The 13,856-nt window shown below is 41.1% G+C and overlaps 1 protein-coding gene across 3 annotated transcripts in view; it reads right to left on the reverse strand.

The window, feature by feature from the left end:
* Positions 1–1,278: 1,278 nt before the first annotated feature.
* The window catches only part of ap2b1 (adaptor related protein complex 2 subunit beta 1), a 209,460-nt gene continuing 196,882 nt past the window's right edge, over positions 1,279–13,856 (reverse strand). For all 3 annotated transcript variants that reach the window (XM_052035359.1, XM_052035361.1, XM_052035360.1), the window contains one exon: positions 1,279–4,909. In XM_052035359.1, coding sequence (XP_051891319.1) covers positions 4,835–4,909 — 75 coding nt within the window. In that variant the 3' untranslated portion in view covers positions 1,279–4,834. The remainder of the gene's footprint in view (positions 4,910–13,856) is intronic.

Consider the following 13,856-nt stretch of genomic DNA (forward strand, 5'->3'; position numbering starts at 1 on the left):
TGTTCAGTTCTCCTATAACTTCCCTGCTCTTATATTCTATGCTCTGGCTGATAAATACATTGATTAAATATTTAAAGAATATTAGACAGTAGATTGAGGAGGGTTATTCTCATGGCATTCAAAGGGCATCAAATTCCTGGGCGTCGACATCTCGGATGACCTGTGTGGGCGCAGCACATAGACGCAATCATGATGAAGGTGCACCAGCATCTCGATTTTCTTAGAAGTTTATGGAGATTTGGCATGTCAACTTCTACAGGTGCCCCATTGAAAATATCCTGACTAGTTGCACCTTGGCCTGGTACAGCAATTCCAATGCAAAGGAATGCAGGAGGCTGCAGAGGGTAGGGAACACAGCCCGGCCCATAATGGGCACAGGCCTCCCCATTCTTGACAACATGGACAGGAAGCACTGCCTCGAGAAGGCAACATCTATCATCAATGATCCTCACCATCCAGGTCATGCCTCTTCTTGCTGCTACCGTCAGGCAAGAGGTACAGAATCCTCAAGTCCCATACCATCAGGTTCAAGAACAGCTCCTTCCCTTCAGCCGTCAGGTTCTTGAACCGACTTGCACAAGTTTAATCCTACCTCAGCAATGAAACACTATGGACCACCTCTTACACCACCATGGACGCCTTCTCTGATTGTCTCTCTCTCTTTTGCACTAATGTCTGTCTTTTTTTCTTCCTGTCTTGTACAATTTATATTCTGTGTGTTGTCTGTATCTACGCACCTGTGATGCTGCTGCAAGTTTTTCACTGTACCTGTAGCCCACCGTACTTGTGCAAATGACAATAAGTTTGATTCATAAGGGAACATTAGCTAAAGTTGAAGCTCATTGAATTGAAAACAAATTATTACCCTGCTTAAGGAACTGGCTATGTGGCAGATGAGTGCATGTTTTTTTGCCCATCAACGTACTACTTATCCCTGTTGCTCCATTCCCTCTGGTACACCATCTTTGTTGGGAATCTTATTACATGCAAAATATATGCCACACCTCCCCGCAAAATAAATTGTTATATGTGGCGCTCTTTGGATTAATCAAGAGACATGATCCAGCACCGTATAAATGACAATTTCTTCGCATGCAGTTTAATCCATGGTTCTGTCACTAAGGTGCCGAAAGCTGAAAAAAAAATTCCATGCACAATAAAATGTTAAACAAATCCCCGGACTCACACTTTATGCTCTTCGGAATAATTTCAATGACCTAACTGCATATTGTGTATGAACATAAGACTCTTAATAGCTGACAAAGAGAGCAAAAACACTTCAAGGGAAGCCAGATTTTAATGGACACATATGCATGTACCAACTTTTACTAAATCTGGTAACATTCAAAGAAGCATTTTATTTATCAATTTATCAGAAATCAGAATAATGAGCCACAAGAGCATGTTAACAGTGGAATATTAAATTTGGAAAATGAAATTTCACACATCAGTACAGTAGACAAGTAATACAATACTTGGAATGCATTGAGAATGGAATGAAGTATCTTAAGTATACCAGCTTCTCAGGGATGGAAGTGACGGGGTCAGAGTATCCTTCAGTTCCCTAAGTGTAGCAACCCAACTAATCTAGCAATGATTTTTATTCTATCAGAACAACCACCATTGTTCAAAAGTAAATTTGTACACAACCACCTTTCATCTGAATTCCAATCCTGTAGCTGTTAACAAGTCTAAAATGTGTTAATCTTGAGCTGCTCATCATTCCCGTTAGGAATCCTGCAGGAAACCTTCCCTGAACCTTGGGGGATAGTGGTTCCACAATTATCCTTAAGATGTGTACCAACATGGCCTAATTGACCTGAGTCTGAGAGAACCTTGTTGCAATCCCTTTTTATCATAATGTGGAACTGTGAATTTCTAATCAACTCAATATTCCACCCCCCCCCCCCACCCCCCACCCCAGGAAACACTGACAACTGCTATACACAAAATAAAATATTGAGGAAACCACTTTTAATACAGGGTCCACATCAACTGTTTTAGACTGCAGCTTATGTATTTGCATACATAGAGCAGCAGCACATTGGCAATAAAGGGTCAGCATAGAGTCAGCTGCAACTGTCTGATCATGCAAGAAAAAATTGCTTTCATTGGAATTCCCACTATTAGATAAGAATATTCTTTTTGAAGTGGTTTACTGCTTGCTATGTTTTAGTCATGTAAAGGTCAGAGTTGTTAAGGAGCCAGGTTTCCTTCCAGACGATATATTAGTGAACCTGTGAAGTTCTTAGAATATTCCAATGGCCTAATGCCTTCTTAAAACATGCCAGCTTTTAGCTTCTGGGATTTTTTTTACTAAGTTAAATTCACAATCTCAAAAGTATCATGATGAGGTTTGAGCTCCCATGCTTTGATTACTAGATACAAAATTACTGAATTATAACCACTGGATACAATCTTTATTGTGAAATATGTAGTTCGTTATTGAAAGTCCTATTAGTTCTATCAAAACAAGTCTAGGTATCTACACCAAAGGATTTGTTCAAGGCTGTGATGTAGAAACCTCAACATACTAAAATTTTTTTCCACCACATAAACGCACCAATCCAATTCACCTCTTTCCTGAATATACAGAGTTAAGCTGAGTATGGTTCCTTGGCAAGGCACAGTTCCTATTCTCTAGATGACTGAGTGTTGGCAGGCTAGAAGACACACAATTGACCATCATCACAACTGACAGCATTGTATGCATTCTTCTGGCACAAGCCTTCTAGCTGTGATTTACAGTGGCAGTCCTGGTACATCAGCTCACTCCTCTAGCCCAGCGGAGTTGATGACCTACTGATACCTGGATGAGATCAGCTAACCCAGCACATTGAGAATCCACATTTGCTCTGACAGTATCTTTCCCTCTCTTCCTACAACAGGAGATTACTGCACTGGAGATCAGAGGCCCTCTACACATTGAAGTTAAGTGTTCCAATGTACCACCAGAAATTAGCAAGCATCTCTGAGAAAATGAAAAAAAAACTGCAGATGCTGGAAATATAAAACAAAAACAGAAAATGCTGAGCATCTGAGAATGAAGTGATAACTCTCAGCCCCGAATTCATGTCAGTGTTCCATCTGATACACTGGAGAACTGAATCAATCAGGTTACAAGGACACACCAAAAATAAAACAAAAGAATGGTTCAAAAGCCTTGTGAAATATTTATACACAGAAAAAGGTAAAATGCTCTAGGACAGGAATCTGTGTTCTTCTCCCTTACGTGGTTTCCCCGTTATTGAATTAATTGCTTGGTAAATGCTTGCACTGCTGAGATTGCAATAAACATGCACTACTGGTGATTGATAGAGATTACAACCATCACAGTTGCTTCAAACCACATTGTGCACAATCGTCATAATACAAAAAACCTCTGAAATTACCAACATTATGGACACGTAAAGACAACTCCCTGATTTTTAGGACTAACGGTGCTATAGAAGATTACCTTGAAAAGGAATACATTCATTGAAGCTAAATCTGGTCCTCACTTTTGACATGCTGTCCAGTTAACCACTGAAGAGAGAGACATGTCAATCCATCTAACGTACTGATGAAAGCAAAGTAAAAATCCAATTGATACTGATACAACATTCAGTCACACCAATACAACACTGAACTACCATTCTTCTTGGATTGTCAGCAAAGACACTTTGCACAGTTCAGTCCACTTTATTCACGTTCAAGTATGAACATAAAATGAGTTATAGCGTAATGGATAGTTATTATTATAAAAAAAAGCTTAGGGACAGCAAGAATCAATCAGTCAATGCATCACCACCAAAATACAGTGTAGTGACACCTTGCATCTGATTAGCCACACCACTGATATTATTTTGTCAAACAGTTTATTGAAAATGGGGATGAATTAAAAAAAAGCGCTTCAGGAAAATTGCAACAAACACATCTACAAAGTTGAGCGTTTTATAAGAGGACCATGCAGACACCATCTAGGATGCTGCTTACAATAAATGTTACTGTAAAGAAAACACTTAAAATGGGAGACATTTGAGATGTAGGCCTCCCTCCCAAGTGGGAAGGTCCTTAAGTTTCAGCATTATACAACATTACTGCTGGGCAAGTTTCAGGAGAAGTCAGACATTAGTTGGTTTCAGTGATAAACGTGAGGTTCAGACGAAAATAAAAGACTCCATCCATCTCAGATTAATGTGAGTGACTCGCACCGAAAAGTGGTACACATGTACAAAATCCTTCAAGAAACTGCAGGATTTTTGCATCAGAAAAGTAAGCATCTTTGAAAGGAAATTTTGTACAGGTTTGATTAAGTACAACATGGTTAAATAAACAAATTCTCTTGTGGGGAATGTATCTGCAGGGGTTTAACTATTTCGAGTTGCAGTACTTTTCCCTTGACATGCCCAATGCTTCAAAGACACACCCAACATTTTGGCCATCCTCCATATTTGACACATCCCATGAAGATTAGCACAGATGCTAAATCACCTAGTCCAATTATACATCAGGTCTAAATTAGTTAATAAAACACAACAAACTTGGCACAGAACAAACATATCTGTAGGAATAATATCACTTTGAGATAGTGGTCTGAACAGTGGTTTTGTTTTTAGAAAGCAAACAAAAGAACACAAACTGCCGGCACTGAAAGTGACTATAGTTGACACCTTCTATTGAATGTATATAATTATAAGTTTCACCATTTCATCAGTGCATTTCCATTAAAAAAAAACACCAAATGTAGATTTTGTTTATGATCCATTTCTAGTACGCACTGCTAGTGATATTTGTTGAGAGGAGTGCATTAAGATGGGTACTTCCAGTACGGTTGGGGAGCTAGTTCCGATCTTCAGTTCTTCAGAAGGGTGTCATAGACTTGGTAGACGTACTGTGATACCTCTGGCGCTCTGCACTTTAATGACAGCTGGGAGGGAAGAAGGAAACACAAATTAATAGGTAGTAAAATACACACCGTGAGCACCATTCAGTGTAGTCTTTAGGCTCTAGTACAACCTGACTGGCACATTTTGTTCATGCAGACATTGCAATAGGAGAAAGCATGAAATCTGTAATGCCTGGCAATGTAGGTGGGTGCAAAGACTCAACCAAAATTTGGTGTACCAGCAGGCTTCAGGTGAATTAAAATGCTCAAAGTAAACAACCGGCAGAGTTTTCAGCATTATTCATATGTTGACTACCGTGATACAAAGCTGTTTGGGGAAAGGTCTGTTCATTGTTTAATAGATGGGCCCTAAAAACATTTCAGGAGAGAGCAAGGTTCTCCAAGGGCTCCTAAAAAAGTATTTACAGTATGGTTGAGGACATTTTAAAATAAAGACTGGAAAATCACACTATCAAAAGGGGTTCCAGGATTATTTTCTGGCAGCTTGGAAGATGTGTGGGTGCATACATAAACACATTCTGAAATATGTCAGGAAAACATAATTAAGGGTGGGTAATTGGCAACTTTCGCAGGAATGCTGTGTCCTTGCCTTTGAACTTTTTTTTTGAGAATACCACATATGATAACCTGTGCTGATACGCTAGGATCAAGACAACAAGATAAACTGAGGTCTCCAAATTCACTCGACCCGTTGGGAAGATCACCCAGAAATGAGTGGCTTGTGTAGGGTGACGTGTGACCCCGACAACGGGGTGCCAATGTTACACAAATATGATTGGTTACGTGCAAGGTAACCAGCATGTGGAAATCCAGGGTGAATTTGCACTGATCGGTGGATCTTGGAAACAACAAAGTTACTTGAAAACAGCAGAACAAGAGTGAATGTGACCTGGGAGAATGAGAGAGTGCTTTAAATTATCAAGGCATTGACATACCCTTCAGAGAAACTAATCTGATTGTTTCTGTGACTGCACCAATTGGAGAGATTCAGGGAACATTGAAATGGAAGGACACAGGGTTAAGATTTACAGGGCTAAAGGAACAATCATCCACAGGATGGAAACAACTAAAAAGGAGCACTCAAGGAAGTTATGTCTACAAATTGGGATTATTTGTTAAACTTTCTTTTTGTATCTGAATTTCTATTTTTCTTTCAAAGATGTTGCAACTTTTGAAATGAAATCTCCTGCAACCAGTTGAATATGTTTGCTTGAGCCACAACAGTGTAACATTGATCTTGGATCTATTCTGTGAGATTATATTTTCAAACATCAAAATTCAGTCTCTCCAAGATAAAAAGAGATCAGATACAGTTTCACAGTTTCTTGGTTGGACCCCTACAACCAAGTTAATAGTAGGATTTCCACCAGCTGAGAGAAGTAGCAGCATTACCCTCAATTAAGTATATCAGCTTCTTTTGACACTCACCAATTTTTATTGATGCACCATATCTGGATGCATCATGGCTTGGTATGGCAACTGCTCTGCCCGGGACCGCAAGAAACTGCAGAGAGTTGTGGACACAGCCCAGCGCATTACAGAAACCAACCTCCCCTCCATGGACTCTGTTTATACCTCTCGCTGCCTTGGTGAAGCAGCCAGCATAATCAAAGACCCCATCCACCCAGGTCATTCTCTCTTCTCTCCTCTCCCATCAGGTAGAAGATACAGGAGCCTGAGGGCACGTACCATCAGGCTTAATGACAGCTTCTATCCCACAGTGACAAGACTATTGAATGGTTCCCTTATACGATGAGATGAACTCTTGACCTCACAATCTACCTTGTTATGACCTTGCACCTTAATGTCTACCTGCAATGCACTTCCCTGTAGTTGTGACACTTTACTCTGTATTCTGTTGTTGCTTTTACCCTGTACTGCCTCAATGCACCGTGTAATGAATTGATCTGTATGAATGGTATGCAAGACAAATTGTTCACTGTACCTCGGTACAAGTAACAATAGTAAACCAATACCTGAGGTGGTAATATAGTTCAACAATCCAGCAAATAATTAGAATGTCTGAAAGTCCCAAACTATAGGAATCAGGTGCATCGACTCATCTTTTATGTGACATGCAACTGCACTAAGCTATTTAATTGCTCTTGAGCTATCAATGGGCTGCTTAAAGATTCCTGGAGTTGAAGTTAACAGGATCAGGAAAGACAACCCTGTTGGTTGCCGATGTGGCAGTTGCATGGCTTTGTCTGTAATTAGATTGCTGCTCAAACACTTATTGTACAAGCCTGGGATTGGTTCAAAAACTGAAGGGTCTAAACATGGTATCCCAGAGCGAGAGAGTACTGTGGCGAGGTCTGATACAGTAGTCAGGTTCTGGAGTTGTATCAAGTGGAATACAGGTGGATATTACTGCAGACAGTTGTAAGGACAATTTGATGCAGGATCACTAACTCTGGGCTTGCTCGTCACTGCACTTGGACCCAAAGCCAAAGGAGGTTGAATGCATTGGACCATAGGCTGCCATTTATTTTGGATATAATTATTGATGTTTTGGGAATAATTACTGCTATATATAAACCCCACACCGGGCATACCTACTACCTTCCTTGTTAAAGTATTGGGTATAATCATTGCTACTTTTTTGTTAATATATTGAGCATAATAATTTCAATTTACCTTGTTACTATTGTTCTCTTGGTGCAAGACTGATGAAGATTGAAATGTGGGATTTAACCCTCCTTTTTGTTTTGAATATTCATTACTTCCCGAATTTTCAGGCTCAAGGTAAACAAGGCAAAGAAAGGTCTCTAAATGCCAAAACACTGTGCATCCACCAGAAAAACATAAATATGCTGTACAGCACTCTAATAGCATTAACATACATTAAAATATACACATTAGAACATTTAACAGCCTAAGGGGAAATGATATTAGCTAACAAACTACTTCCACTGAAACTGATGAGCAGTGCAGGGTTTTTGAAATTACAAGGTGCAGGCTGTGTAAACAAAGGCCACTCTCTAGTAGAACAGTGCACAGCAGGGAGCCACTTGACACAAGTGGTTTGGAAACTGATTAGCATACTTATGCAGACAGGGATTCATTAATCAATGTGCACATGTACATATTTGTTCAAAATAGTTTCAGATAGGAGCTGGAACTGACCTTTTGCCGTGAGGATCGCAAATCAGCATACAACAAGAACTGAATTTAATATATTCAAAGTCAAAACAATAATATTGAACCAGGAAATATTAGGACTCATAATCAAAAGCTTAGTTGAAGGATGAGATTTAAAAGACCAACTTAAAAGGGGAAACAGAGGATTAGAGATATCAGGGCTCAGGCAGTTAAAATCATGATCACAGATGGTGGAGCAATGCACAGCAGTGAAATGGAGATCAGAATTGGAGTCAGAGAAAGTTGCCTAACACTGAGACAGGGTAGGTTAGAAAGCCAGGTTGAGAATTACGCATGCATTAAATTGAAGTGTTGCTGGACCAGGAGTCAGCATGGATTAGCAAGCGCAGAAGTGACGGGCAAATGAGAGTTGTTGTGAGCTAAGAGTACAGCAGAGAGTTTTACGCTGCTAAGATTTACAGAAGTTATATCGCAGGAGGCTGGCCAAGAGAGCAGTGGAATAATCAAGTCTGGGGGGGGGGGGCGATAACAAAGTCTGAAGATGTCAGCAGCAGATGAGCTGAGGTTGGGACAGAGGTGGAGATCAGTAGTTTTGAAAGGAAATATGGACTCTGAACTCAGCTTGTGTGAACAATTCAGAAATACTGTAGTCTCTGTCTGAAATAGGAAAGTATGATTCATCCTCCAGCATAAAATGAAATAAGGCAAATACACCATGTTAAAAACCAGCTCTTACTGTGCAAAGTGATGAAATTTACCCATCAGTGATTTTTTCTTCTGAAACCCCAGCTGAGCTTCCCTGACCAGTTTTCAACTGCTCTCCTACTCCTGCTCCCAAACTCCCTTTACATAAATCAGCTCTGCTGATGGGTTTTCTGGCCTGTAGAGGCAGAAAGGTTATAGATGGGCTGCTGATACTACCAACTGAATAATTTTAAGTACATGCAACAGAAGGCAGACTCAGCAAGCACAGTAAGATTTGTTTTAAGAACCATTCCACAGATTCCTGACGCTGTCACTTCTACTTTTTCGTCAGGCAGATCAGATGTCCGACACTTTTAGAAAGAAATGGTTTTTACATACCAGGGTGCAGACCAAACCATTGAAGAATTCAGTTTGCCTAGTATGGGTGCTTCTAACCAGCAGGATAGTGCAACATTTTCATATTCCGTCATGACATAGGCTGCCATTCGTTCCACAAGGCCGATGCTAGCTCTCAGAGCAATCCCATTCCTCCACAATCCATTCTCTCCACCACCATCCACCTACGCTATGTGATAACATTAGCTTAACATCCAGCACATCTTTGGGGATATGGAGGAAACCAGGAGAAAGCCCCACACAAACCATTTGTTCTTTAAAACCCAGACATGGTACCATATCACCAGTTCTTTATTTATCTGCAGTCTTCAACCTTGGTGAGCACCTACTCAGGAGAACGTGTCCTTTTATCTATACCACATGACGCAACATCTGGTCCATGGGATCTTTCTTGCTGGGTTCTCACACACCTACACCTGTGCAATATCAAGAACCCGGTAGTTCTGAGATTCCACTGGCCAGCTGAACTTCCTCCTACGTCAAACTTTTAACATTCCAAGCTAGCAACCCAAAATGCAACAACTTGCTTTTAATTTGACAACCCACTACAAAATAAACACAGAGCAAACCTTGTATTTAACTAAACATCAGCCACCATCTTGCAATGGATACATTGCCAGCACACTTTGGCAGCTATGAGAACATTCCCGATCATTCAGATTTGTATCTTCAGTGATTCAATAACCACCTGATGCCTGCAACTTGCTCCCGCTCTCCAAGTTATCATCTGAAATCAACAGCAATGGATAAATAACAAAGACTTCATTTGCTGTCAAGCAGAGTTCTAACGCGTTGTCCCAGCAAAGAATAAAACATTGTGGGGCTTTTCAGCACCCACCTTGTCACAGCCTTCCCTAAAGCAGCACATGGTGGAGAATAGGGTTAGGAAGATAGATGGGGGTTGTTCATGGGGCAGTGGCACTTGTTGGAGCCTCAGCAGGCTGAAAGGTTGTGGAAAATGGCAAGCATGGGGAGAGGTGATGACAAATTAAGATTCATAAAATATTCCCTCTATCTCCTCTTATTCCCAAAATTGAACAATTTTATTATGTTGCAGGATAGCTGAAGGGCTTCTTAATATTATGCTATTCTGTGGAATGGTATTGGTGCTGTTGTTGGGAATTTCCACAGGATTGGTAGGAGAGATGTGACAAGCAGGTGCTGCAGTACCTAAAGCAGCACCATTTACACAAAATCCCGGAAAAGGGAAATGCTTGGTCTGTTGAAGCAGCTCCATGTTTGAAAGTAAGCCCTTATCCTGCCCTTTGGACGTTGAAGTTTACTGGGGCTTTTCTGGGTCAAGACGTTCGATTTTAGTTAAATGCCAATAGCAGCAGTGTGCATATTAGGTGGACGTTAACTCTTGGTGGCAGATCCTGTAAACTGACAGGACCCAGGCTTAAGAGAAGGGGTAATTTAGTTTGAAACTGTTACAGACAATGGTGATTGCTTTGTGGTTAACAAGTGTTGAGAAACCAAAACAAACTGATGTCAAGTACAGGATTTGGCTGGATGGGGTGGGGAAGACAGGGATCCATTTGCATTGTTTTAGAGCATGAATAAATGTATAAAATGATGAAGCAATGATGAGATGATGTTTGGATATATTCTTCTGTTACTGAGTCTCCAGAGGTAACAAAGGCTAAAAATGATTCTCAGCAAATTATGATGTCAAATTCAAAATCGTATCATACTTCTCAGCATTTTAAAGGAAGGAATCATTGTTACCATGTGATAGTATCCTAAACTGAAACTAGGTCATTAATAAACACTAGCATTTGTGTCTTGACAAACGTGACTAAAATATCAATATCTGCTAAAATAAGGCTAAAATAAAACAGAATTCATGTGAGTTGCCTTCAGAAATGATTCACAAATATTGTGCAACATTGACCTAGATCTAACTAAGAACTCCTGAAGGCATATTACCTCACTGAATTAATGATGTGAATCCAGCTTTAGTTTCAAGACAAAATGTTATATCAATGATCTGTCCATCTCTGCAGAGCAATATAAAAGGTCCCACAGCACTATTAGAGTCATAGAGTTGTCCAGCATAGGAACAGGTCCTTCGGCCCACCACATCAATGTTGGCCATTATGCCTATCTATATAATCCCACTTGCCTGCATTAATTCTGTATTCCTCTATGCCCTGCTCATTCAAGTACCCGTTTAGATGTCTCTTAAAAGTTGTTACTGTTCCTGCCTCCACCACCTCCTCTGACAGCTCATTCCAGACACCAAACACTGTGTGGAAATTTACCTCTCAGATCCCTTTTAAATATCTTCCCCCTCACCTTAAACCTATGCCCTCTGGTTTTAGACTCCCCTACCCATGGGAAACACACACTGGCTAGCTACTCTATCTCTGCCTCTCATAATTTTATATACCTCTACCATGTCACCTCTCAGCCTCCTTCACTCCAGGGAAAACAGACCCAGCCTATCCAATCTCTCCTGATAACTCAAGCTCTCCAAACCAAGCAATATCACTGTGAATCTTTTCTGCACCCTCTCCAGCTTAATCACATCCTTCCTATACTGTGGTGATCAGAACTGCACGCAATACTCCAAGTGTGACCTAATTCGTACAACAGTAACATGTTGTCCCAACTCTTATGCTCAGTGTCTCAGCTGAAGGCAAGTGTGCCATATGCCTTCAACACTTTGTCTACCTCTGTTGCCACTTTCAGGGAACTATGTACTTGTACCCTTGGGTCTCTCTGTTCAGCACCACTCCCTAGAGCCCTGCCATTCACTGTGCAAGTTCTGGCCTGGTTTAACACTATGACATGTTAACAAAGAGTTCTCTCACCAATAGATTATCTGGTAACTCACCTTAAGCTTGTTGGACCCTGATCTGCTCAAACTATGCTGCATTTGACTTCATAGTATTTGGTCGTTAAAAAACTAATTGTAAATCACTTTGGTGAATCCCAAAGTTGGGGTAAAATGCTATATTAAATGCAAGTGTTTCCTCTGGTTATCCAGACATCCAATGATACTTCTGGGGATCCTGAATTGCCAAGTCCTAAATATTGATTTCTGACCCCATGAAGCCTCACGGCATCAGGTCAAACACAGGCAAAGGAACCTACTCCTTCAACTAATGAAACACTGACCCTCCATGATGAACAGCACTTCTAAGAAGCACTGAAAGTAGCGAAGTCACAGAAACCCATGTCCTCTGGAGAACATAATGTAGTCTGGGTGGGAACCAATATCTGTCAACATGAAAGGCTTGGTAGCATCACCACAGACCAGGCTCCCTGGGTCCTGGGAGGCATGGTTGCCAGACTGGGTCTGTGACAGTACGAGTGAAGCAACATGGGTGATAAACCTTTTCTTCACCAGCCTACTTGTGGCAGATGCATCTATCCATGACAACCTTGGTGGAAGTGACCATTGCATCGTCCTCATGGAATCAAAGCCCTCACCATTGAGACCACTTTCCATCATATTGGGTAGCCCTAGTCTTGCTAAATTGGACAGATTCAAAGCAAATCTGGCAGCTCTAAACTGGGGATCCCAGTGGTGTTGTGGACCAGTAGCAGCAACACATTCAGCACAACATGCAACGACATGGCCCAGCACATCGCTCATTCTTCACTTACAATCAAGCCAGAGGATCAATGAGAAGTGCTGAAGGGCATGCCACAAACAGCACTTGGGCCACCTAAAAATCAGATGCTAACCTGGTGAAGCTGCACATAATTATACGCAATGCAAAACAGCATGCAAGAGGTAGAGCTAAGTGATCCCTTGACCAATGGATCAGATTAAAGCTCTCCAGTTCTGCCACCCTAATCATAAATAGTTCTGGCTGAATGAGGAACAGGACTGACCGAAGATACCACAGAATGAAGATACAAGAATATCCCATCCAACAAGTGAGTGCTATTGAAGAGGATGAAACCATGTCCAGCCAGATGATCCAGGGAAACACTTGCATTTAATGTAGCATTTTACCCCAACTTTGGGATTCACCAAAGTGATTTACAATTAGTTTTTTAACGACCAAATACTATGAAGTCAAATACAGCAAGCTTAAGGTGAGTTACCAGATAATCTATTGGTGAGATGACGTCCAACCACATCAGGCCCATCTCAGATTCTTCCTGAGTTCAGCATCACAGAACCCAGTTTTCGGCCAATTCACTTCACTGCAGCGACGTCAAAAAACAGTTGAGAGCACTGGATACGGCGAAGGCTATGGCACCAGGCAATATCCCCGCTACAGGCCTAAAGATCTCCTAAACCACCCAAGCTGATCCAGTACAATTGCAATGATGACATCCACCTGACAATGTAAAAAATTGCCCAGTTTTTCCTGTTCACAAAAAAGCAAGACAATTCTAATCCTGGTAATCACTACCCAATCATCAAAGTGATGGAAGGTGATGCTGATAGTGTGTTCAGACATGGACCAAAGAGATGAATTCCAGAGAGGAGGTGAGAGTGATTGCCCATCTGTGGTAATCAATAAGACTGCAGTCAATGGGTATCCAGGAGAAAACATTCCAATGGTTGGAGTTACATCTCACAGAGGTTACTGGGGATGAATCAGGATTGCTCAGGGCATAAATGCACTGTGTAATGCATTGACCTGTACGATTGGTATGCAGGACAAGTTTTTCACTGTTCCTCGGTACAAGTGACAATAATAAACCAATACCAGTGTCCTAGGCCCAATCGCATTCAGCAGCTTCATCAATGACCTTTCTAACATCATAAGGTCAGATGTGGGGATGTTTGCTGATTACT

The sequence above is a fragment of the Pristis pectinata genome, chromosome 21 (assembly GCF_009764475.1).
Source record: "Pristis pectinata isolate sPriPec2 chromosome 21, sPriPec2.1.pri, whole genome shotgun sequence".
NCBI classification, from domain to species: domain Eukaryota; kingdom Metazoa; phylum Chordata; class Chondrichthyes; order Rhinopristiformes; family Pristidae; genus Pristis; species Pristis pectinata.